This window comes from Notamacropus eugenii, chromosome 1 (assembly GCF_028372415.1).
Source record: "Notamacropus eugenii isolate mMacEug1 chromosome 1, mMacEug1.pri_v2, whole genome shotgun sequence".
Classification (NCBI taxonomy): Eukaryota; Metazoa; Chordata; class Mammalia; order Diprotodontia; family Macropodidae; genus Notamacropus; species Notamacropus eugenii.
In genome coordinates this window covers 136,118,393-136,145,599 of record NC_092872.1, presented here as the reverse complement: position 1 = coordinate 136,145,599, position 27,207 = coordinate 136,118,393, and the positions used below count along the sequence as shown (strand labels likewise).

At 38.9% G+C, this 27,207-nt stretch overlaps 1 protein-coding gene across 3 annotated transcripts in view; it reads right to left on the bottom strand.

Annotated features, from left to right (window-relative positions):
• The window catches only part of THSD4 (thrombospondin type 1 domain containing 4), a 946,642-nt gene that overhangs the window by 55,969 nt on the left and 863,466 nt on the right, over window positions 1-27,207 (bottom strand). For all 3 annotated transcript variants that reach the window (XM_072615569.1, XM_072615563.1, XM_072615573.1), the window contains 5 exons: window positions 25,493-25,589; window positions 23,973-24,224; window positions 16,432-16,561; window positions 13,239-13,443; window positions 7,184-7,357 (listed from right to left, as the gene is read on the bottom strand). In XM_072615569.1, the coding sequence (XP_072471670.1) occupies window positions 7,184-7,357; window positions 13,239-13,443; window positions 16,432-16,561; window positions 23,973-24,224; window positions 25,493-25,589 (858 nt within the window). The remainder of the gene's footprint in view (window positions 1-7,183; window positions 7,358-13,238; window positions 13,444-16,431; window positions 16,562-23,972; window positions 24,225-25,492; window positions 25,590-27,207) is intronic.

Sequence of the window (27,207 nt, the reverse complement as noted above, 5' to 3'; positions counted from 1 at the left end):
GGAGCCAAGTGAGTGACAGCCACTGAGCCCCAGGTATCAGCTGTAGCCTCTCACAAGACTTTCAGCCCACAGATTAAACATCTGTAAGTCACTTACCTGAACTTCTGGGAGCCAAAATGCAGAGTTATTGGTAAACGCTCTTTTCCCCTCCCCTTACTGACCTTGAAAGAACCATAAAATATTTCCCCAGAAAAATCCTGGATCAGTGCAATCAACAGAAAGTGCAAACAGTCTCGTAGCACCTGATGCTAGAAAAATTGGTAAAGAATATTCCTCTTACTGGGGCAGAGGCAAACCAGAAGGAGAGGAGCCCCAAGGGGGTGGAAACTTGCACTAGGACCCAGGCGTACCTCAGTGCTCCAGGGGAAATGGGAAGACAATAGAGCAGCCTGGATCAACAAGCACTGAGCTTGCCTTTGCTCTAGCTCAGCTGAGGAGATCTCTAGACCAGATCACCCCTCCCCCACACGCAATAAGCTAGCCCCAGGGCTGATCTGGCAAAACACACACAAAAAAGAAAAAAAGGCACCTGCTGCCCTTAGCTTTTTCACACCAGTCAGCTCAACACCAGGTTCTCCAGCTTCTAGCTGAAAGAACCAGAGGTCACAACACACAAAGCCTCATCATCATGAGCAAGAAGAAGCAAAGCAAGCAGGAGACCATAAAATCTTTCTATGGGGACAAGGACTAAAACATGAATACCAAAGAGGTCAGCATTTGAAACTTCAGAAGGGACCATGAACTGCTCACATGCAAAAACAGCTCTCCTGAAACAGCTGAAGAAGGAAATAGAAGAAAAACAGGGTAATGATTGTAAAAGTATGAAAAAAGAATTCACTGAAGAGAATAGTTCTTTGAAAAGGAAAATTGAACGAATGGAAAAGGAAGCACAAAATCTAACTAGAAAAATTGGACAAGTGGAAAAGGAAGTACAAAAACTAACTGGAGAAAATGATTCCTTAAAAGGAATAATTGGACAGATGGTAAAGGAGATGCAAAAGTTAACTGAAGAAAATAATTTGATAAAAATTAGAATTGGGCAAGTAGAAACTAATGACTCTATGAGACATCAAGAATCAGTCAAACAAAATCTGAACAATGAAAAGATAGAAGAAAATGTAAAATATCTAATTGGAAAAACAACTGACCTGGAAAACAGACACAGGAGAGAAAATTTAAGAATTATTGGCCTACCAGAAAGATACCCTGAAAAAAAGAGTCTGGACAATATCTTCCAAGAAATCATCAAGGAAAACTGCCCAGAAGTGCTAGAATCAGAGGGCAAAATAGTCATCGAAAGAATCCACCGTTCACCTCCGGAAAGGGATCCCAAACTAAAAACACCAAGAATATTGTTGCCAAATTCCAGAACTATCAACTGAAGGAGAAAATACTACAGGCAGCCAGAAAGAAACCATTTAAATATTGAGGAGCTGCAGTTAGGATCACACAGGACCTTGCAGCTTCTACATTAAAAGGTCAAAGGAATTGGAATCTGACATTCCATAAGGCAAAGGAGCTGGGACTTACAACCAAGGATCAATTACCCAGCAAAGTTCAACATAATATTTCAGACAAGGAGATAGAGGTTCAGTGATTTCCAGACCTTCCTGATAAAAATGCCAGAACTCAATAGAAAATTTGATCTTCAAACACATATCTCAAGAGAGGCATAAAAAGGTAAACAGGGGAAAAGAAAACTTGTTACTCAATTTGGGCAAACTGTTTGCCTCCCTATAAGGGAAGAGTACTTGCTAATCTTGAGAATTTTATATCTATTATGAAATATAAAAGGGATATACAAAGATAGAGGGAATGAGTATAAAGTAAATGATGTTAGGATAAAAATATGATTTAAGCCTTCAAAGGGATTGTAACAGGAGATGTGAAAAGGAGGAAGCAGAAAATGGTAAATTACATCACAGGAAGAAGTACAAAATTATGTTACAGTAGAGGGAAAGAGGGGAGGGAGATGAGCATTGTTTGAAAGGTACTCTCATCTGATTTGGTTCAAGGATGGAACAGTAAACATAATATAGATAGTAGGAGGGGAAGGGGGAAGAAAGGGGAGGGGGAAGCTAAAAGGGAGGGAAGAAATAGTGAGGGGAAAGGGGAATAAAAGGGTGGAAAGCTGAAAGAAAGAAGGGAAGACTACGGGAGGTGGTGGTCAAAAGTGAAAACTCTATTGAGGAGGGGAAGGGAGACAGGAGAACTAAAAGCACAAATGGTGGGAAAAGAGGAGGGAACAACACAGATTATAATCATAACTGTGAATGTGAATGAAATGAACTCTCCTATAAAACGGAGACAGATAGTAGAATGGATTAAAAGCCATAATCCAACAATATGTTGTTTACAAGAAATACATTTGAAATGGGGGGATACAAACAGGGTAAAGGTCAAAGGTTGGAGCAGAATATATTGTGCTTCAGCTGAGGTAAGAAAAGCAGGAGTAGTAATCCTTATCTCAGACAAAGCAAAAGCAGAAATAGATCTAATCAAAAGAGTTAAGGAAGAAAACTATATCCTGCTAAAAGGCACCATAGACAATGAAGCAATATCATTACTAAACATGTATGCTCCAAGTGGTATAGCATTCAAATTCTTAGAGGAGAGATTGGGGGAACTGCAGGAAGAAACAGACAGCAAAACTATACTAATGGCAGACCTCAATCTCCCCTTCTCAGAACCTGATAAATCTAACCTCAAAATAAGCAAGAAAGAAGTTAAGGAGGTGAATAAACCTCTGGATAAGGTATATGTGATAGATCACTGGAGAACACTGAATGGAGATAGAAAGGAATATCTTTTTCTCAATGGCACATGGCACATATACAAAAATTGACCATATTCTAGGGCATAAAAACCTTGCAATCCAGTGCAGAAAGGCAGAGATAGTCAATGAATCATTCTCAGATCACAATGCAATAAAAATTATATGTAACAAAAGGCCATGGCAAGATAAACCATAAATTAATTGGAAACTAAATAATCTAATCCTAAAGAAGGAGTGAGTTAAACAACCAATCATAGAAACAATCAACAACTTCATTCAAGAGAATGACAATAATGAGATAACCTACCAAATCTTATGGGATATTGCAAAAGCAGTTCTTAGGGGAAGTTTTATATCTTGAATACCTACATGAATGAAATACAGAAAGAGGAGATCAATGACTTGGGCATGCAGCTGAAAAAGCTAGAAAAAGAACAAACTGAAAATCCCTAAATAGATACAAAATTAGAAATACTGAAAACCAAAGGAGAGATTAATAAAATTGAAATTAAGAAAACTATTGAACTAATAAATAAAACTAATAGTTGGTTTTATGAAAAAAACTAATAAAATTCATAAACCTTTGGTCAATTTGATTAAAAAAAGAAAGAAGAAAACCAAATGACCAATATCAGAAAGGAAAGGGGTGAACTCACCTCCAATGAGAAGGAAATTAAAACAATAATTAGAAATTACTTTCCCAACTTTATGCTCATAAATTCAACAATCTAAATGAGATGGATGAGTATTTTTAAAAATATAAATTGCCCAGATTAGCAGAAGAGGAAGTTGAATACTTAAACAACCCCATCTCAGAAAAAGAAATTGAACAAGCCCTAGAAATGAACTCCCTAGGAAAAATTCTCCAGGGCCAGATGTATTTACAAGTGAATTCTATCAAACATTTAAAGAACAGTTAATTCCAATACTATATAGACTATTTTTGAAAATTGGGGAAGAAAGAGTCCTCCCAAATTCTTTCTATGATACAAATATGGTTTTGATACCTAAACCAGGAAGAGACAAAAGAGATAAAGAAAATTATAGACCAATTTCTCTAATGAATATAGATGCAAAAATTTTAAATAAGATTTTAGCAAAAAGAATACAGCAACTAATCACGAGAATAATACATTATGATCAGGTAGAATTCATGCCAGGAATGCAGGGTGGTTCAATATTAGGAAAACTATTAGCATTATCGACCATATCAACAACAAAACTAACAGAAACCACATGATTATCTCAACAGATGCAGAAAAAGCTTTTGACAAAATCCAATACCCATTCCTATTAAAAACACTGGACAGCATAGGAATAAATGGAACTTTCCATGAAATAATAAGCACTATCTACCTAAAAACATCAGAAAGCATTATGTGCAATGGGTATAAACTAGATGCATTCCCAATAAAAGGGGTGAAATAAGGATGTCCATTATCACAATGTCATTCAATATGGTACTAGAAATGTTAGCTCTAGCAATAAGAGAAGAAAAAGAAATTGAAGGAATTAGAATAGGCAAAGAAGAAACTAAGTTATCACTCTTTGCAGATGATATACTTAGAGAATCCCAGAGATTCAAGTAAAAGCTACTAGAAATAATAAACAACTTTGGCAAAGTTGCAGGTTATAAAATAAACCTGCACAAATCTTCTGCAATTCTATATATTAGTAACAAAGCCCAAGAGGGAGAGATAGAAATAGAAATCACATTTAATGCTTGGGTAGACACCATAAAATATTTGGGAGTCTACCTGCCAAAACAAACCCAGGGACCATATGAACACAATTACAAGATACTTTTTGCACAAATAAAGTCAGATCTAAGTAAGTGGAAAAACATCAGTTGCTCGTGGGTAGGTCAAGCCAATATAATAAAAGTGACAATTCTACCTAAATTAATTTACTTATTTAGTGCCATACCAGTTAAACCATCAGATAATTATTTTCTAGAGCTGGAAAAAATAATATCAAAATTCATCTGCAAGAACAAAAGGTCCAGAATATTAAGGGGATTAATGAAAAGAAATGCTAGGGAAGGTGGCCTAGCACTACCAGATCTCAAATTGTATTGTAAAGCAGCAATCATTAAAACCACTTGATATTGGCTAAGAAACAGAAGGGAATAGGTTAAGTACTCTAGACACAGTTGTTAACGAATATAGCAATCTACTGTTTGATAAACCCAAGGACCCCAACTTCTGGAATAAGAACTCACTGTTTGACAAAAATTGCTGGGAAAACTGGATAACAGCGTGGCAGAAACTAGACATAGACCAATGCCTGACACCATACACAAGAATAAAGTCCAAATGGGTATATGATCTAGGTATAAAGACTGATACTATGGACAAACTGGTGGAGCAAAGAAGAGTGTATTTATCAGATTTATGGAGATGGGAAGAATTTTTGACTAAAGAAGAGATAGAGAGCATTATGTAGTACAAGATGGATAATTTTGATTACATTAAACTGAAAAATTTTTGCACAACTAAACCCAATGCAACCAAGATTTGTAGGGATGCAGAAAACTGAGACAGAATTTTTGTAGCTAGTGTCTGTGATAAAGACCTCATTTCTAGAATATATAGAGAACTGAGTCAAATGTACAACAAAAATACCAGTCATTCCCCAGTTGATAAATGGTCAAAGGATATGAACAGTCAGTTTTCAGAGCAAGAAATTAAAGATATCTATAGTCACATGAGAAAATGCTCTAAACCACTATTGATTAGAGAGATGCAAATCAAAAGAACTCTGAGGTACCACATCACACCTTTCAGATTGGCAAACATGACAGAACAGGAAGATTATAAATGTTGGAGAGGATGTGGGAGAGTTGGAACACTACTTCATTGTTGGTGGAGCTATAAGTTAATCCAGCCATTCTGGAGAGCAATTGGGAACTATGCCCAAAGGGATACAAAAATATGCATACCCTTCGACCCAGCAATATTGCTTCTAGGACTGTATCCCCCAAAAGATCATAAAAATGGGAAAAAGTCCCAAATGTACAAAAATATTTATAGCAGCTCTCTTTGTGGTGGCCAAAAACTGGAAATCAAGGGGATGCCCATCAATTGGGGAATGGCTCAATAAATTATGATATCTGAATGTAATGGAATGCTATTGTGCTGTAAGAAATGATAAACAAGAAGACTTCAGAGGCCTGGAAAGACTTATACGAACTGATGCTGAGTGAAAGGAGCAGAACCAGGAGAACTTTGTGCACAGCAACAAAGTGTGCAAGGACTTTTTCTGGTAGACTTAGAACTTCATTGCAATGCAAGGACTTAAAAAAATTTCCCATGGTCTTTTAAGGCAAAATGCCTTCCACATCCAGAGAAAGAACTGTGGAATTCAATTGCAGAATGTAGCAGATCATTATTTTTTGTGTATTATGTTTTGGCTTGTTATATGATTTCTCCCATTCATTTTAATTCTTCTATACAGCATGACTATAGTGAAAATGTATTTAATAGGAATCTATGTGTAGAACCTATATAAAATTGTATGCTGTCTTGGGTAGGGAGGGGGAAAAAATCTAAGTTATATGGTAGAGATTGTAGAACACTGAAAATAAACAAAATTAATTAAAAAGAAAAGCAGAAGCGACTTCATCACTGTATGTCATAGCTAAAAACAATCCCAATTTTTTAATACATAGCTAGAATTAGGGGCATGGACCAACAGTGCTTAAATTAGAATCAAGACCTATTCCTAGGTTTTCAGGAGACCAGTTGTCCCCAGTGCCTGGGTGCATTCCATTTGCTCTCTCTAGCTAGAGGTTTGGCTCCTTCTAAGTCACACTGATGCCCTAGGGGTCAGCTGGGAGCAAACCACATGAGCTGGACATCTGCAGATAATGAACAAGGAGGCCAAAACCAATAAGTTCAGGGACAAATGGTTCCAATGACACTGTTTTACAAAGAGTAAAATGACTTACATTCAGAAAATGAAAACTAGTAGCATTATCACCCACTACTTCCCTCCACTTTATGTTCTAACCAAATCATTCCCTAGACATACTATGTATTTTTCTATCTCTTTTCATCTTTTTCTCTTCATCTTTATCTCTTTTTCTATCTTTTCTATCTCTATTCATGTCATTTCTTTCACATGGATAGCTCTCTTGTCCATTGGAATCCTGCCCATTCTTCCATCAGGATGCCCATTGCCTTAAAAGCATCCTTCTCTTTAGGAGTGAGAGATGGTAGCAATCTCAGCTTATACAATTCAGACAGATAGCTACAGGCTGGATCAGATATTACAGCTTTTTCATTGTTCCCTTCAGTGGTATATGTTGTGTATATTTATACAGGGATTGGGGGCAGTGGTGGTGGTGGAGCTTAATAGTACCATGACTTATACTCAGAAAATCAGTAGTACTCCACTGAGTCTTACCCTTTCACTCCACTCCGTCAGGAACCAGCTCTTTGCACAGGGCCCCATATCACAGTTTTCAATATCATTTGGTCGGAGCTTCATGTTACATTCCTCATCATCGACAACATCCCCAATGTTGCTGACACACTTTACATCTCGAGTTCTTTGTCCCACACCACATGGTACCGAACACTAAAAGGAAATATCCTTTAGGTCAGTGGAATATCAGGCTTTACTTATTACAGAGAAAAATGATCATAACAACAGATGCATAATACTCTAAAGTTTTTAAAGCATTTTTATATGTTATTTCACTTGAGCCTTAAGGCCTTGAGAAGTGGGTGCTGCAGGTATTAATAATCTCTTTTATTTTTGGAGATGAACAACATGAAACTGAAAGACGAAATAACTTGTCTGCAGTCACACAGCTTATAAATTTTAGAAATTAAATATGTTAGTGTTAGAAGTAGGGTATGAACTCTGGTCTTCCTGACTGCCAAGTACAACACTTTTCACTCTGTCCTCCATGCTGCCTTTTGAGAGACTCATGAATTGTATCAGTTTCAAGTTTAAGTCCTCATTTCCAGACAGAATTTCAGAAAGGGCTACTTTGTCTTTTGTTACCTGTTGCCTAAGAATATGTCCAGGGGAGACCACTCCCCTATTCATGGTAGACATCTTTTGAAGAGTCTGGTAAGGCAGAGAGGTAGTGTGGTTTAGACAGAGGTAGCAGAAAGAATGCTGGATTTGGAGTCAAAGGTCTTGGGTTCAAGTCATTTAACCTCTATAACCCCAGGTCCTCATTTTTACAATGAAAGGGTTGGGTTAGATGTCTTCTAAAGTTTCTTCTGTGCAGTTTGGTGGCAAGGTAGATAGAGCACCAGGCCTGGAATCAGGAAGACTCATCTTCCTGAGTTCAAATCAGACACTTACTAACTGTGTAACCCTGGGCAAGTCCTTAACTCAGCCTCAGTTTTCTCACATATAAAAAATAAGCTGGAGAAGGAAATGGCAAACCAGTTTAGTACTTCTGCTAAGAAAACCCAAATGGGGTCACAAAGAGGCAGATGCAACTGAAAAATGAATGACCAATAACAAAAGTCTCTTCCAGCTTCTAAATCAGCGATCCCCATTATCCTAGCAGTTGTGCCCATGAAAAACTCCCTCGAGTGCCCTATTTTCAATGCCCTTCTTACCAACCTAGCATCACTATGTCTATTAGCCATATTCTTTTCTATTATTACAGAACAAATACTTAACAGCTGGGAAGATGCCATTTTTATAAAGATTGGGAGGATCAGGTATGGGGAAGTTATTTTGATTATTTTGAGCTATGCCATTTGGCGTTAAAAATGTTAGTCCCATGTTTTAAATATTATGTGACTTGGGACTTCCCATGGAGAAAAAGTCAACAGAATGTTAGCTGAGACCTCAAAGATCATTGGGTTCAATCCTCTCACTTTACATGAGGAAATGGAGACCTTAAGAGGCAAAATTACTTGTTCAGCAGCATGCGAACTCTACCTAAACTTCCAGGTTTTTCTTAAATATGAAAGAACAGATTAGAAGGTGATCTGTTTGCAGAATTTCCAGATCCAAAGCACAGCTCACATCTTTCTAATTTCCCTAAGTCTGCTATTTAACCTAAGCATGTTCCCTTATCCATAATCAACTGGGCAGGATGAGAAGGGGTAGTTCTTTCATTCCATAGGAACATTCGCCTACTCTTTGGATTTAGTAAGGGCTGAGGTTTGAGCTGGGCTTTCAAAATTCACCCAGTATCAGGATAATATCTTGGCCAATTTCACATCTACTTTGAAATTTTTGACTCCTTTGCAAACTTTAAAGCACACTTGCAAATAAATGAGAGATACTAGGTTGCAAACATTTTAACTCTCCTGCTTCCTAACAGACAGTAGTAAAAATGAATAAGATTTGCATTATTTTCTCTTTAGCTTGGCATAAATTATTACTCTAGGGGGAAAGATCAAGTGGCCATTTGAAAGGCCTCTGAGTGCAAGAGCAGTGGAGACAAGCATGGCAATTTGAAAACACTAGTGTGATCTCTGTTACAGGTCTATGTGAGAACAACATGGATGGGACAGATTTACAGAGTATGGAAGCTTTCCTATTCCGACATTTTACTTCTGTTTTCATTTTTCCCTACTCTTCTCTTTTGACTCATTGCCTTTTCTATTTCCTCCCCTCCTCCTTGTTCTTTCTTCATTATTTTAGCCAAGCAGATATGTCCTTTAAGGGGTCATTCTCTCCTTTCCCCATCGGTATGTATAGAGCACACCACACTACCAAAGTTTATTTCAGGGGTATTCCTCAAAATCCCTAGCCCATGGTTTACCATGGAAAATGCAGACATCTATATATCTTTGAATGAAAAAGGATGGATCACAGTATCATGGGCTTAGAGCTTAGAGGTGCTTAGGTACAACCCATTTCCTTTTACAAGTGAGGAAAATGAGACCCAAAGACGTCAAGTGAAATTCCCAGAGTCAGTTGCAGATAGTAAGTAACTGATGCTAGAGTCAAACACAGGTCTGCCTGTCTCCTAGTTCAATGCTGTATCCATTACCATGATGCCTCTAGGAAAATATTCTTTAAGGCTACTCCAAGGAAAGCTAAGGGAAGTCTTTCATTGAGAGTCTCTCAAAACCTCAGAGTTTTACTGACAGTCTTTTGGTTGACAGAGTGATCACTGGCCTCTATAAATGAAAAGAGAAACCAGGAAGATTAAGCAGTAGCCATGGTGTAGGGACTAGAAGTGCAGACATTGTGTGTTGGAAGCTCTGGAGAAATGGTGTCAAACTTAAAAAGAAATGGTGGCCATCAGACTATACATGTTCGACTGGGTGGCTCAATGGAGAGAATACCAGGCCTGTTTGAAAGAGTACCTCATCTTCCTGAGTTCAAAGACAGCCCCAATACTTAATAATGTGTGACCCTGGGGAAGTCACTTTATCATGTTTGCTCAGTTTCCTCATCTGTGAAATGAGCTGGAGAAGAAAATGGCAAACCATGCTAGTACCTCTGCCAAGAAAACCCTTGAAAAGGGTCATAAAGAGTCAGAAACAGGACCGAAAAATAACATACTATACGTAAGGATGCCTGTGAGCTGCATATTGACTGGCAAACCACATATGAATATTATCTATATTTGCCAATTACATTTTAATTTGATTTGGGCTGCACTTGGGAGTATTGTGTGTCACATGTTGCAGAGGGCCATGTGATTGACCCTTCTTCTCTAGAGCACAGCTGCTGGGGCCCTTGTAACCTAATTTGTTTACACTTAGCAGGTTATTTAGGTATTTACATGTTGTCTTCCCCATTAGAATATGATCTCTTTGAGGTCAGGGACTGTTTATTATTGCTCATACCCTTGGTGCTTAGCACAATCTTTGCCTGGCACATAGTAAGGGCTTAATTAATAAATACTTGATTGATTGATTAATCGAGCTGGAAAGGATTTTAGAGCTTTGCGTGGAATTGAACTGAGTTCAATGAGGCCATCTAGCACTCACATTGCGCAAAGAAACTGAGGTCAAGAAAGGAAAAGCTAATTTTACCAGGCTGAAGAACTGGTTTTGTTATTTGTCCTTTTTTCCTGAAGGGGACCAATGACTTCAGAAGGTTGATGACTTCCAAATGAATTGGATTTAAGTGAGGCAGAGCTGTGCAAAGTCACCAGCTTCAGTCTCTCTTCCAGAGTCACCAGAATCCAGTGGCAAGACATAAGTCAAGATAACTACAGATGGCCCCAGATACAGTGGGAGACCTTGGTTTTTTTTAAGCTAAGGTCTTTCCCAGGCCTCACTTCTGAGGCAATACCCATTCAGCGATTTAAGGCTAGGTAAGAAATGAAGCAGAAGATGGCCCAGTTTTCCTACTCAGAAAAAATAAAAAATCAATCTGGGAGAGGAAGACCCTCAGGGTTTCTGGCTAGAACAGAAAAATTACTATTTACACTCACTCTGAGCCATCAAAACCCAAACAATGACCAAGTAGAGATTGAGTTGGGACCTATTCTTGGCCAATCAGTGAGAGGCAGAGTGATCTGAATTTAAGGCATAGTCAAGTAGTTCCATTTGAATCTCAGTGTTTTCCAGAACTCTATTTCAAGAAATCATAAATGAAACTATGGGACAAATGAGTTAATTGTCTCAGTTTTTCAGGGAAAAGATGGAATAAATAAGTAGGAAAGACAAAAAAAGATATCTTGAGAGGATTAAAGCTATCAGAATTTATATTCCTTTGGATAGAACCCCCACGTGTGAAGGTGGACAGAAGGAGAGGAGGAAGGAAGGGAAGGAGGCAGGCGAGGCTGCAGAACTAGGTCATGATGGATCCCCCAGGTTTTATAATTCTCGTTCCAGTGATTTTTAGGTATAGAGGATAAAAATTAAAAGGCAGAGGGAAAGAGAAACCTCAAAAAGAATGAATATGAGAAGAGGAAAAGAAAGCTGTGCCTTCCCCGCTAAGGTTACTATCCATTGACTGTGTGTCTCTTGACTACATCTATTTTTTCATTGTCTTCCTCTTTAAAATGTAAGTTCCTTGTGATGAAGACTGCTTTTGTCTTTCTTTGATTCCAAGAGCTTTACATAGTGCCTGGAGAATAATCAGCACTTAATAAATACTTGTTGATTGGGTGCCATTAACAGCTGCCTTGAGTTGCCATGTTGGAGCACATGCATCTTCACTCAAATTAATGCACCGCATTGTTAGAAAATCAAAGACTATGGGGCTTATTGAAAGTACTGCACTAACAAGTCTGGCCCCTTGTTCCAAGAGCCCACTAACTATTGCAGCTAGGGCAATGCAGTTCCCACCAATATGTTCCTATTCTTGAAACTCTGGGACAAATTCTGTCCTAAGGAAGGGAGAATTTTAGGAATGCTAGACCAGGAGGATGGCATGAAATTAATCTTATTATTAGCTAATCTGACATCATACCTCTGTTACAGAAATTGAGATTGAGTTTTAACTATTCCTTTTGACTGAAATGCATACAAAATCAGTCTGGACATCAAGCCTTTTCTTAGACTTGAGATAGCAGATCAAAAGCCACTGCTGTTTCAGTGATATACTCAAAGCCTCTGCCTTGTATCTTAGTACCAGTGACTGGGCCTTGTCTTGGTTCCCTGCTGGGTATCTCAGTACTTATAGGATTAAAGTCCTTTCTTATATCCCATTTCTTAGTCTTTCTAAAGATGGGACTCCTCAGTACTCTTGGCAGAGTACCTAAAATCTGTTTCCATACCTTTCAGATCCTGATTTCTGCCTGTATTTCTGTGAATTGTCTGTTCATAGAATGTCTTTCCCCTCCTCCCCCATACCCTGCTTTCATGTTCTACCTCTCTGCTAGGATATCTGCCTTATTGCTTCATCCTGTACCTTCCTAGCGATGCCTATCAAATTGCCTATACCTTTCTGGTTCCCCTGCCTTGCCCCTATGAGTGTCCCTGGTCCCTTGGTTAAAGGCATTTCTCATCTATCCTACCCCTACTCCTGACCAAGGTCTAATTTTGACCAATATAGGCTATGTCTTTCTGAATGATTTATCTGAGAATAAATGAATTGAATTAAAATGTTGTTGTTTACTGCCCAAGGGCTCAGTACATCTTGCAATCTATAAAAGGCTGCTTCTAGAATTGCTGCTGTCGGTTACTTCAGTGGTTTCTGACTCTTTTTGAGTCCATTCAGGTTTGGTTTTTTTTTTTGGGGGGGCAAAGACACTGGAGTGGTTTACCATTTCCTTCTCTAGCTCATTTTATAGATGAGGAAACTGAGACAAATAGTGTTAAATGACTTAACCAGAGTCACACAACTAGTAAGTATCTGAGGCCAGATTTGAACTCAGGAAGATGAGTCTTCCTGACTCCAGCCCCAGGGCTCTATTCATTGTGCCACCTACCTATCCCATTCAGGTATAATTAAAGAACAAGGTTACTCATCATCCCCTTCTCAGGCTATTTTCCCCACAAAAACTGGAGAGGTAACTTAGGAATCCTCTTCCAATCCCCAATAATAAAGCAAACTCCAAACTACTCTGATTTACCGAGGTCCATTCTGTCCGGATTTGCCACTCACTGCAGATCTTCAGTTGGCAAGTACTAGTAGTCTCTGGTTTCTCCAGGTGCTGGCAGCGGTAGGGCTGTACAGTTAGGGTCCTGTTGGCATACATCTGGCGGCAGAGGACTTGGCGGTGTTGCATTCCAAGACCACATGTTTTACTGCATTCAGACCATTCCCCTATGTCCCAGCTAGCCAATGAAACAGACACCAGAAACAGAGAGACAAATGATTACCTACCATTAAATATTAAGGAAAGGGGCAGGGGAACAAACGAATAATTATAGTAGCTTGTTGCTTCAGGGATAACTCCTTGAATTCATGATGTTGGAGAAGCTAACTTTCATGTTTACAGATCTTTAGAAGGTGAGCGCCTTTCAAAAGTCATTTGAATGTTCTTAACTCGCAAATTAATAATGACATAAACCTAGCTCTTGTGGGGGGTGTTCACAGTAGTACAATTATCTTACAGTTAGGCCAAATGATTAGGAACCCACCAAACAAGGGCCTGGAAAAAAGAAAAAAAACAAAGGGAAGAGAAATTATTTTCCATATGCCTCCCTGGGACATCCCTAGGTATGAGGAGGGTACTGTGTGAAAGGGAATATTTTTGCAGGATGGTTTTGTTGAGTTTTAAAACTTTTTTTGTTCAGTTGAGAAAATTGCACTCAGGGGAATGTAGCTATAAAAGACTACTGGAAGCTGACTTCACCTATGCAGGGGTTTTTAACCAGGGGTTCTTGGAATCACAAGGAGTCTCTGTGGATAGATTACACCAAGTGATGAATTTGGAATGGGGCAAACACCTTTATTTAAAAATAACTGGTTTCTTTTGCAATCTTACGTATTTTATTTTATGCATTTAAGAGAAGAGGTGTATGGGCTTCACCAGTTGGTCAAGAAAAAATGCCAATAAAAGTTAAAAAGTTAAAAGTGCTTGTTTTCTAGAATGTATCAGAGCCTATGATTCTGTGAGCAGGTATCTGTTCTTGTGTGTAGAGTTGTCCCTCTTCTTCTTTGGAAGCATAATTTCTCTTTGTAGTATGCTGCTTCACCCTATTTGTACCTTCTCCCTTATTCTGGTACTTATCCCCTTCATGCTACCTCCAGGTAGGACTTCTCCATTCTCTAAAACCTGTTTCTACACTCTCTTCCTGCAAAACCAGCTCTCAGCTACCTGTCACACAGTGGGATTTGCCCTAATTCATCATGTAAATGGGAAAATGCAAGGAGCATCAGTAGTTTGATGGGTATGGAAAATTCCCATCCCTCAATGACTTAGGATCAAAAGACAATAGATTTTTGAGCTGGAGAAAATTTTACAGCTAAAGAAACTGAGGCTCAGAGGGGTGAATCTACTTGTTTAAACTCATAGGGGTATTAAGTGATGGAACTTGAATAACTCAAAACTTCAAATCCAAGACTCTTTCTGCTACAAGAGTCTCCTCCCTACTTAATAGATAAGTAATAGGGCATTGACTGAATAAATCATGTGCCCTGAGTAACTCAGTTGTTAAATTAGAGGAACTAGGTGGTGCGGTGGATAGAGTTCTGGACCTGGAGTCAGGGAGATGATTTTAAATCCTGACTGAGACTCTTATTTGCTGTGTGGCTCTGAGGAGGTCATTTAATCTCTATCTACCATAGTTTCCTCATCTGTAATGGGGATAATGAGAGCACCAACCTCCCGGGTTGTCATGACGATTAAATGAAAATACTTGTAAAGCACTTTGCAAAACTCCAAGTATTACACAAATTCTAGCTACTGTTGTTGTTATGTATTAGAGGAGGGATTTCAGTGTTGTTCTTTCTGATTCAAGTCCAGTACTCTTTCCAATATACTAGGTAATTCATACTAAGGGGTGAATAACCAGTAACAATTGGTTTAACAACAATTGTCTTTATTATTAGGGGTGCACGGTATTGCTATATACCACCACAGTCATGATGATGTGTGTCATCAGAGAAAGCCATGGTGAATTCAACAACTGCATTTAACCTTGGTGTAATGGAAAGAGCCTCGAACTTTGAGCCAAAGGATCTGGATCTGAGTTTTGGCTCTACTTCTAAATATACGTATGACTGTGGGCAAGTCATTTCTCTTCTAACCTCCAGTTTCTTCATCTGCAATATGCAGGAGATGTCCTGGCTGACCTCCAGGTCCTCTTGTAACCTTCCATGACACAGACAAAAACCTCTCCTGGTATTTGAAGTAGAAAGTCAAATCTTGTGTTTGTCTATGCTTATCTTGGAATATTTATAACCAGGGCTTATAGTTCTATTGTGATTTCAGTGACCCACATGTTTTACCCAGCAAGCACATATGAAATAATCATTTCATTTCAATTTACCAAGAAGAGGCAAAGAAGCTCACTAAATTGCTTTAAAGCTAACACAACTCTCTTCTTAATCCTGGATGACAGGCATGCTTGCTCCATAGATAGAGTTTAATGCATAGTCCACATCCTGATTTGAAAATTGATAATTATATTAATTTCTTCCTTCTTTTGTCTCTTTCTCTCTCCCTTCTTCCTCTGTTCCTCCCTCTCTTCCTCCTCTCTCTCTCATTTCTCTTTCCCTCTCTCCCTTCTTTCCTTCCTTTCATAGGAACTGGTGTTGGCATCAGAATCTCTCAAGTCTTCCAATACAGGTCATTACCTTCTCTGTAACTTGTGGACTCAGCATTGCCTAATGCACAGAGATTAGTTAAGTGATTTGCTCAGGGTCACAGTCAGGAGGACTCGAGACTAGGTCTTCCTGGCTTTGAGGCCAGCTTATCCATTACTCCACAGTATCTTTTTTTAAGTTATTAAATATAATGGAGAAATCACATCACATAGTAGATATAGTTGTGAATTTGGCATTAGGAAGACCTGGATTCAGATTCTGATTTTGGCACTTAGTAGCTAGCTGTGGGTTCACAGGCAAATCACATAACTATTTTGAACCTCAGATAATTTTCTAAGACTTCAAGTTATAGACCTGTTGTAATGCATATCATATCAGTGGAGGAAGTTACTGCATCGGGAGTTCTGACACTGATGAAATCATAGGTACTTCAGAAATTGATGTACACTCTTAGGAATCCAAGCTCCCAGATTAGGAATGAACAAAAGTTTATAAGCCAAAGTTGATATAAAAAAGGTAAATTAAAGAGAAGAACCATTTGGATCCCTTACAAGGCTGGGCAAGGGAAAATATTGCAGGGTTCTTCCTCAGGAGTAGGTTTGGTGTTGGGGTCACAATAGCTGTCAGGAGTCTCTTCATGAGAACTTCTACTCACACAGTGAAAGATGGGGTATTGTGATCCTGAAATGACAACAAAAAGGTTGGGTTATTAGAAACACACACACACACACACACACACACACACACACACACACACACATACACACAATGGTTGAACAATAGTGGTACATGCAGAAGAAAAAAATCCCTTCAGTCAAAGTCTCTCCCTCCTAAAACCAAAAAAGATTAATATTTCCTTGAGTGAAAATAAAGGCAAGGAGATGATGAGATGAGAAGCATTCTTATAGAAGTCTCCATAGGTGGGAGGCAAAAATACCTTAAGAAATATATGCTGAATATCTACTATATGAGTAGTTTGTTATGCTGGGGGCTGTGAAGGATGGAGAGGAAGTATAAATTTAAACCAGGGGTGGGGAACCTGAGGCTCCATGTCACCTCTAGGTCCTCAAGTGTGGCCTTTTGACTGAATCCAAATTTCACAGAACAAATCCCCTTAATAAATGGATTTGTTCTATAAAACTTGGGCTCAGTCAAAAGGCTGCCCCTAAGGACCTAGAAGTCCCCATGAGGCCTTGAGGCCACAGGTTTCCCATCCCTAATTTAAACATAGCTTCAACAAACATTATTTAAGCACCTACTCTGAGACCTGTACTGACTATATGGAGATTTAAAAAATGATAAAACATAGTACCCAGCATCAAGAAGATAGCTCTTGACGCAAGAGCGCCAGACTTAATGAGTCTGAGTCCTGCCTTAGACATTTATTAGCTGTGTAACCCAGGTAAAATTACCTAGCCTCTCTTAGCCTCCGTTTTCTCATCTGTAAAATGGGACTGACAATAACATTTATCACACTGGGTTGTTATGAAAATCAGATGAGAAAATACATATGTGGGGCATTTCACATACTTTAAATCAGTGTACAAACGTTAGCTGTTTTTATTATTATCTCCATTTAACAGATAATGTTTTTTTCCAAGGCAGTCATTTTAGTATAATTCTAATCAAGAGGAAAATTCCTCTGCAATACCACTTAAATCTGTTTCTCTGAAACTTCTACCAAACAATTCTAATCCTTCTGCCATGTGAAAATCCTGCAAATATTTTAAGCATTTATGATGTCCCACCTGTCTTCTCTTCTCCAGGTTAAATAACCCTTGTTCTTTCAATTGAATCTCACATGGCAGGATCTTGAGGAGGCTCTTCATATGATTCCCCTTCATATAATTTTCAGTCTAGCCTCCATCTTCCAGCCTTTTGTTACCCATTATCATCGTGCCTTGTCATGCCTCTTCATTTACCAATTTCATCCTCACCCCATTTCTAGAACAAATTAATTTTACCTTTCCACTTCTTGAAACCCTGCCCAGATTTAAAGAGAAGCTAAAGACTTTAAATTGTCAATGAAATAGAAAGAAGTCTTTTTTGGGGGTAGCGAGACAGGGAGATAATTTAGGAGGCCACTGAAGTAGTTGAGGTGACAGATGATGGAGGTCTGGAACAAGGTGAGAGTTATGTGAGCAGAGAAGAAAACAAGTGTATGAAAGATGTGGATGGAGGGTTGGTAGGACTGGAGACAGGACTCAGGGAGTGCTGGAAAGGGAAAAGTCCAAGAGGAAACTGAGATCATGACCCTAAGTGATAGGAAGAATGATGACAGAAGGAATTTTGGACATGCTGAGTTTGAGATGTCTATGGGACATCCAGTTCAAAATGTCTGGTAGGCAGCTGGTGATGTGCAACTGCAGTGTAGGAGTAATAAAAGGGCTGTGTATCAAGATGATAGCTGAACCCATGGGAACTGATGGGATCACCGATCACAATGCTACATTTCTACTTCTAATTTTATTTTATTTTTGTCTTTTTAAGAATTAAATCTTGTTTGTTGTTTTTTTAAATAGTTTTTTTAATTTTCCCCAGAAAAATTTTAACATTCATTTTTACAAGACTTTGAGTTCCACATTTTTCTCCCTCCCTCCCCTTCCCTATTTGGTACCACTTTTATATTGCAGATATCAGAGACAGTTTCTAAATGAAAGATTACATTCACTAGGTGCCAATGCAGCTATCACAAGAAGGAACAGATTGGTGATACTTGCCTATTACCAAACAGTAGGCTGTTGCCTAACTCATATGGGAGGGAACTGGCAATTGTATTCTTCAAACACTTCTGGTCTCTGCAGCTAGGTAGTGTAGTAGATAGGGTGCCAGGCCTGGAGTCAGAAAGACCTGAGTTCAAATCCACCCCTCAGACACTTACTAGCTGTGTGACCTTGGGCAAAGCACTTAGTTTGGGTTTGCCTCAGTTTTCTCATTTGTAAAATGGGGTAATATTAGCATCTATCTCCCAGGGTTGTGAGGATCTAATGACATAATACTTATAAAGTGCTTAGAATAGTACTTGGAACATATTAGGCACTATATACATGTTAATCATCATCATCATCATCATTATTCTGCATCCCTAGCTCCTTATAATTGCAGCTTTAGCCTGAAGGATTACTGTCAAGCCAAACGTCTGAATGTTTCCTTAGCAATGACTATTTCTGACTGTTTCTCTGAAACTGACATATCTCAGACAGCATGCTAAGCCAGAGGACAATGCTTTTTATAAAACTCGACAGCCAGTTGTAAGGCTGTATTTGAAGCTGAGAAGGCCATTTGCGTAAATTGTTCTTGCAATAAAGCTTTGCGATATAAGGCAACACTATTATGTCAGATAAAATAATGTTCCAATTAAAGTCTACCACAGGCGAGGCAAAAAAGTGATGTTGATTGAATAGAAAATATATCAAAAGGAAAAATCTTGGCAAAGTTAACATTTTATCCTGCTTTATACTTCTTTTTTTGTTAGAGAGAACTTTTCCATCTTGAGAGAGCACATCAGCATTTCCTCTCGTTCTTTGCTATTTGCCTCTGGAATTATATTTTCTGATAATGAGAGCTCACATTTATATATTTCTCAGTGGTGGAAAAAGTGGTTTCCTTACGATCACCTTGTGAGTTACTAAGCCCAGGTATTTTGTCTTCATTTTATAATGGAGCTTACTTTCTAATAATAATGATACATTTAGGGAAGACAGAGTTGGAAAGAAGGGAGGGGGAGCAGAGAGTATGAACATAGCACCATGGCTTTGAGATGGCTAGGAAGTGGCATGGTGGGCCTGAGGCTTGGTAAGAGCAGATGAAAATAAAGCCAGAAACACCATGGTGAGAGTCTGGATTATAGTGGGAGGAGGAGAAGGAAGCAAGAGTTCAGGCAGCATGGCTTGAAAATGGCCAGTAAGTATCGACGTATTTTTTTTTATTGTGTTGGGTATAACTACCTGGAGGATTAGGGTTCCTATTTATGGCACCTTTACCCTAAACTTTTAATAGGTGTTTTCTCCTAAAATAACTGCTACATATAACATACCTACTAGCTTATCCTCTCAAATAGAACAATTTTGCCATAGTCTTAAGGACGTAAACTTTATAAACAGGCAATAACCAAGGCAAGTTTTCTTCAGTTTAAGGGCTAAGTCTTGACTTTGTTCTCTTAGTCAAGAATTCTTCATTCTAGCCCATTCCTAGGTCGACTAGGGTCTTTGTCTGGTTCCTTAAAAAGTCAATATTCTCTTCCCAGTTCCATTATACTTTCAGTCTAGTCTAATATGCCATTTTCTAGTCAACTAAGCAGAATTTTCTAGCTTTTACTCCAAGTGGACCCTTTCCTTTGGCTATCCACCAAACAGAATCTAGAGAATAGCAAAGTTTCAGAATTGGAAGGAGCTCTGGAAGCCATCATGCCCAACCCACACCTGAAAAAGGATCTCCCTTCTAAAAGTTTGCAAACGGATGTCCACTCTTCATTTAAAGGTCTCAACTGAGCCTTTCCAGGCATCCTATTCCACTTTTGGATGGCTCTAGTAGTTAGGATGTATTTCCTGACATCGAGTCTATATTTTTCCCTTTGCAACTTGTAGCTGTAACTCAGTCCTGTCCTCTGAGGCCAAGGAAAACAAACTCAAATCTCTTAACATACTTAAAAAGAGCATCTTCTCTTCTCCAGGCTAAACATCCTTAGTGCTCTCAATTAATTGTCATCTGGTGTCAAAGTTCTTATGATACATTATAGTCTTTCTTTAACATATCCTTTCAGTTAGAACAATCCCAAATGTTTTTAGATAGAGGGGGAAAGAATGATGGCCTTAGAATCGGAATAACTGTGACTGAGTCTCAACTTAGCCATTCATTTATTAGCTATGTGACTCCAGAAATTGAAATAACCTTTCTGAGTCTCAGTTTATTTATCTGTAAATGAGAAGTACTAGATAAGATGATGTTGTGCTGTTTTTCAGTCATTCCTGACTCTTTGTGACCCCATTTGGGGTTTTCTTGTCAAAGACATTGAAGTGGTTTTCCATTTCCTTCCCCAGTTTATTTCATAGATGAGAAACCTGCGGCAAACAGGGTTAACTGACTTGCTCAGGGTCACCGAGCTGGCAAGTGTCTGGGGTCAGATTTGAACTTAGGAATATGAGTCTTCCTGACTCCAAACCCAGTGCTCTATCCACTTCACCACCTAGCTGCCCTTGGATAACATGAACTCTTTTAACTGTAATCCTACAATCCTGTTAGTCTTATTGCTTGCTATGGGGTTGGCACTATACTAGTCACTGTGAGATGAAAAAGTAGGATAAGATATGTTCCCTGTGCTAAGAAAACTTACAATCTTGTTGGAAGTAATTAATATGTAGTAAGGGGCTATCACCATTGCTTTTTCAGGTTAATTTTCTCCTGCTTAGCTTTTCTTAAATGGCAAAATGAATGCTGAAGTCTGACTTCATTATGAGGTCTAGCTGCATCACAAACCAACAAGGAAGCAAAATCTGTGTATTCAGTTATTAGGGATGGTGGGGAGATCACATTACAATGTAGGAGAAAAATGACATAGGATCAAGAGTAGGGTTGTGACCATGATGTGGGGTAACAAAAAAATAAAATAAACCCCAAGCTATATTGTTCTTAGTTTAACAGCATATGAATGAAAGTTTCCAAACCCAACATGAAAGTATTCCAAATGAACTGTGAGATGTTACTAAAGTCACTTCATGTCTCTGACCAGCCATTCCCTTATCTATAAAATTAACAAAGTATAAGAGATGATCTTACTTTCCAACTCTAATATTCTATGATTCTAGTAAGATGTTAAATTAAATATAATCAGTATCAAGAAAGATGAAACTTACCTACAAGGTCATTTAACACAGATTCACAGAAAGTATCAGTTTATTTTTATCAACCATTGGATTAGATCCTCGAGATAAGGGATTTCACAGATCATCTGGGACCACTCACCTATACCTGTACAGTAATTCTCCATACAGCATCCCTAACAAAGGATCATCTAACTTTCATTTGAAGATTTCCAATGAGAGAAAATCTTCTCTCTCTCTGTCTCTCTCTTTGTCTCTGTCTGTCTGTCTGTCTGTCTGTCTGTAGCGCCTTTTGATTTAGGGCAATTCTAATTTTTAGGAAGTTTTGACTTAATTTGACCTTAAATAAGCCTTTCTATAATTGTATGGATGATGTTTTCCTAATTAAGGCAAGCAGAATAAATATGATATCTTTCATCTAGTGACATAGGGTCATATATTTAGAGCTGGATGTTACCTCAGAATGACCCTCATCTCTGAGTACTTCTTAGAGTAGCACATCATCTAATCCTCTCATTTTGTATGAGATGAAATGGAGGTCCAGCATGGTGACTCTTTAAATATTTGCATAATTTTCATATGCCCCCTAATCCTTCTCTTGTCCAGTCTAGACATCTCCAGTTTCTTCAGACCTCATGGTCTTGATTGAGGTATGTCACCATTTTAGTTATTTTCATCTCGACGTCCTCCAACTTGCCAATGCCCTTTCCAAATTATAAAGGTCAGAATTGAATACGATACTCCTGTGGATAAGGGAGAAATGCAACAAAAGAGGCAGAAGCTACCTCTTCCGAACACTAAATCTGGCTTTGTGTAGACCAAATTTGTTACCGGTCATGTTTAGCAGGCTGGTGTATTGAAAAGAGAATGGAACTCAGGAAAGATGTGGGTTTGAATCCCACTTTTGACACTTAATAGCTTCTTGACTCTGGGCTTAATCCCTCTGAGTCCTCAGAGATAACCTGTGGGCCATAATAGCTCTGTGACTGAGCTCACAGAGCAGTTCAGTGGCTCAAATAAGATAAAATATGTAAAACATTACAGAAAATTTAAAGGGTTATATAAATATCAGTCATTATTATTAAAAACCAGAGATCTTTTCCCACATAAACTGTTGTCTACGCATGCTTTCCCCACATTACACATGTAAGGTTTACAGTTTATTTCTATTAAATTTTATCTCATTAGATTCAGCTCTCTTGCCATAGCCTGCCAAAACATTCTGAATCCTTACTCTATCATCCAGCATGCTAACTATCCCTCTCAGATTTTTGTCATTTCCAAATTTGAGAAGCATATCTTCCACACTTAGAGCCATGTCATTGATAAAAATGTTGAATAGCACAGGACCAAATAAAAGTATTTAGAGCACTTCTCTCTAGAGACATTTATTTCCCTCCAACCTGGCACTGATCTATTCATGATTGTGCTTTGTGTCCAAGATGTGGTGTAATGGAAAGTACATTGCAATGTACAAAGGAGCTGGGTTCAAAATTTGGCTCTTATTTTTTTCCTATGTGATCTTAGCAAGTCATTTAGCATCTCTTTATTTCATCTGTCAAACAAGTAGATTGGATGGATGATGCCTTAGGTATGATTCAGCTAGATGGCGCAGTGGATAGGGTGTTGAACCTGGAGGCAGGAAGTTGTTGTTATTCAGTTATGTCTGACTCATGACCCCATTTGGAGTTTTCTTGGCAAAGATACTGGAGGGATTTGCCATTTTCTTCGCCAGCACATTGTACAGATGAGGAAACTGAAGCAAACAGGGTTAGGTGACTTGCTGAGGGTCACACAAGTAGTAAGTAACTGAGAACAGACTTGAATTCACAAAAATAAATCTTGATGCCAGGCCCAACACCATGCCATCTAGCTGCTCCCTGAACTCAGGAATACCTGAATTCAAATTCAACCTCAGATACTTACTAACTGTGTGACCTTGGGCAAGTTGCTGTACCTCTATCTACTTCAGTTTCTTCAAATGCAAAATGGAGATAACAATACCACATATCTCACAGGGGTATTGTGTAGTCTAAATGAAATAGTGTTTGTAAAGTTCTTAGTGTAGTACCTGGCACATAGTAGGCACTCCTTCCCTTTCCTAAGGATCTGTAAAGGTCTCAAAACACTAGCACATCTAAGGTCCCATGTTTTGGCAAATGAAGTTCTTAGCTAAGAAATGGGAGAATGAACAAATTCACTACCTCTAAGTCCACTCTGCTCCTAATGTTAGATTTTTTTTTTGATTGTCAGAGGCCACATTCATGTCTCACCTTTCCCACAGGTAGCTGAGCACTCTGTTGTCCCAACCTGCTTCCAGTTGTGATCTCTGGTTCTCCGTGGTGGTTGTACAACTGGAACTAGGTTGTCTGGCTGTCTCACTGGAAAGGTGTGGGTGGTATCTTCAGTAAATATTTCCATCTCCCCACTGGGAAATTTCTCCTTTTTCTCTTCGTGCTGCTTCTCTTCTCCTCCCTCTGTATTTCTTCCATCTGGCACTGCTAACTGTCCATTGAAAGGCTCGCCTAGGGAAAGGCAAATACAAGAACAAACACAGGGAATGAAGGGAACTCTCCAAAAATCTGACAGCCTATTTAATAAGGAGGTGCACAACCAGCAAGCTGTGTCCACAAACAACCTTCAGTATTGACATGGTGCCATAAAGTAGAATGATGCCAACATGCCATAAATACAGAGAGATTTAAAAGTCAGGCAGGAACTTCCAGTGGATATTACAAACTATTTTCAGGCAGAGTGTTTTTGTTTATTTTACTCTTTTCAACTATGCACTCTCATTTTCAGCCTCTTTCTAGCCTACTTATTCAGAAATAAACATTTTAAAATAAGTGAATAGTGAATACTTATAAGTTCACTTACTAAAGTAGTCCATATTACTTCAGAGTTAAAGGAAATTGTTTGGACCAGCAGAGGCAAGGAAAAGAAAAGGGTATACTTCTGTCAGGAAAAGTTGTAATGTAGTTGAATCCCCAAAATGGGAACTCCTTAACAATTTACTTCGGACACATTTCTCCCATATAAGGATGCAATGGGCACTCCCATATGTCTTTCCTTGACAATCCAAGGAAATCACTAGAATATCTTACCCAGGCCTACTCTCCCCATCCCATCCCCAGGATTTGTCCCTGATGCTTAGCAAATGTGAAAAACTCCCTAAGCTAAAGGGAAAACCTAGAGGGACCCCTAGAATTCTTCCCTTTAAGGTAAATTCTTTTTACTTAGAGGACCATGGCCTTGGATGCTGTATAAGCCAAGAGAATGAAAGAAATGGTAAGAATAATAGGTCAGCATGATGGACAGGAAGGACGTAGGAACTAGCACCATGGACAGCTAGTGACCCCCTGGTGTGGCAAGAGGACCTTTCTGTCCTCTTCAAATCATTATCTGGGATTACTTTGCCTACTCATAGGGGCAGCCCTGCAGACTGGTAAGATCTGTATCTATTTCAGGTTTAACTATTTCTGTTTTCATAGGTTGAAATGGGATTTTTCTGAAACTGAGGCAAAATAGAAAAGACATTTCAAATGAGTAAAGTGTAGATATAAAATGTCATTTCCTTCTTGCACTAGACAAATGGAACTTCTTACAATGATTGCTCAGAGACAAGAAGATCATCCTACAGCAAGTCTATTCAATTTGGAAATATATTACTCTGGATTTTTTTCTTGTGGGTCATTTGAGACTGGAGGAGTGAGAGTAAGAAAAGAATGAGAATTTGTAACTGATACACAGACATACCCCACTACCCCCACCACTAAAAAACAATAGGATTTACCTGGTCTTCTATGAGGTGGTAGCTGTGGGCTAATGGCGTTTGTTCCTGAGATAACATACTCATAGTGGACACCTGGGTTGGGTTGCTGGTGTATCATCTAAGAAAACAAAGACTGATGTTATCTTATTCAACACAGCTGTACATATTATGATCATTGTTTATATTTTAGCATCATGGATGTACGGGATAGAGATCCAGTCCCTCTGACATAAATTAGCTGCGTGGCTCTGGGTTAGTTACATTTTCTCAGCACTATAGACAATCCTCTAAGACTATAGAAGTAAACAATGTGCATTGAAAGAGGGAGTTTCCTCTTTCCTGGGAGATCCCTATACCAATAAAAGCATTGGTCTAGTCTATCCAAAATTATAAGAGTCTGTATGTAGGCGAGGCAGTGAATGTTAGCATACTATCAGAATTAGAACTTAGAGTAAAGAAATAGTTTTCACCTGCATTGCTAGAGTAGGGGCCAGGAATTTGGTTTCTTGAGAGAAAGAAAAAAAGCACCACTAAAACTAAGATGATATAGCTGAAAGAGGAAAACAGTGAAATATGAAGATGTATGTAGGTTTTTCTTAGCTCCCTTCAGTCACCACTAGGCTCTCCCTGTCCAAAGGGGTCAAAGTGATAGGTGTCACTCAGTAGAAAAATCCATTTAACTGGACACTAGGTGGCGAGAGAGATTCATGGGTGAGGGAAGCACAAACTTAATTTGGAAGGGACCTTAGCCAATTATGGAACCTGATTTCATTTTACAGATGAGGAAACTGAGGTCACGAGAAGTAAAATGACATATAAATAGTAAGGAGGAAGAGTTAGGACTAGAATCTAGGCCTGCATTTAAAGAGTCAACCAGAAGTCTGTCAGTTTATTTGAAAGTATATCAACCTGGAATGGACGGCTAGCTCTAGGCTAGGTAAAAATGTAAATGAGGAAAAGTTTAACTTTGGTACTGTCTGGTTTCTACTTTGGTAGCCCCTCACCCATCTAACTGGCTATCAGAATCATAAGAAAATCGAGTCTGAGAGAGCTTCTGGGGTGGGGATGGGGGCAGGGAATGAATCTCCCAAGGTCAATATAGAGAGATCTGGAAAGGACCTCAGATGCCATGTCTAGACCCCCTCATTTTACACATGAAGAAACTAAGGCCCAGAAAGGTCTTGCTCAGAGGCAGAATCCAAAACTACATCTGTTTACTCCCATACCAATAATCTTTCCACTATACCTACATGTTGTTTCCATGAACCAAGAAAAATGGATGCAGGGAACTGAGAAGAGGAGGAAATTAAATTAAAACTCAGTTTGTTTCGGTTGGATAATTTACTCCCTGCAGGCTTTCAAGCAGTAAGGTAACTGTAATTTTTCTAACTGAGAGGTAGTCTACTATATTGGAATGAACACTGGACCAAGAATCAGGCAAGGATCTGCACCCAAGCAGAGCAAATAGGGCTTCTTCCAAGGGCACCTCGCATCTGGCACCCTGATTCTTTTCTCTGATAGGTCTTCTTTATGTTGTTACCTCATTCCTCCACTGGTCCCATACCATTGCCCCTACATCCTCAGTGGGACTTCTTTTACAACCTCACTCTGTCCTGACTCTCCTTTCAACATACTTATATGCACTCCTGATTGAACTCCTTTCCCCTTCCCCTAAGGACAGTAGCCCTGAGGCTACTATCTTTATCTTCCCCCTGATGGCATCTTGTGTCTTTTCC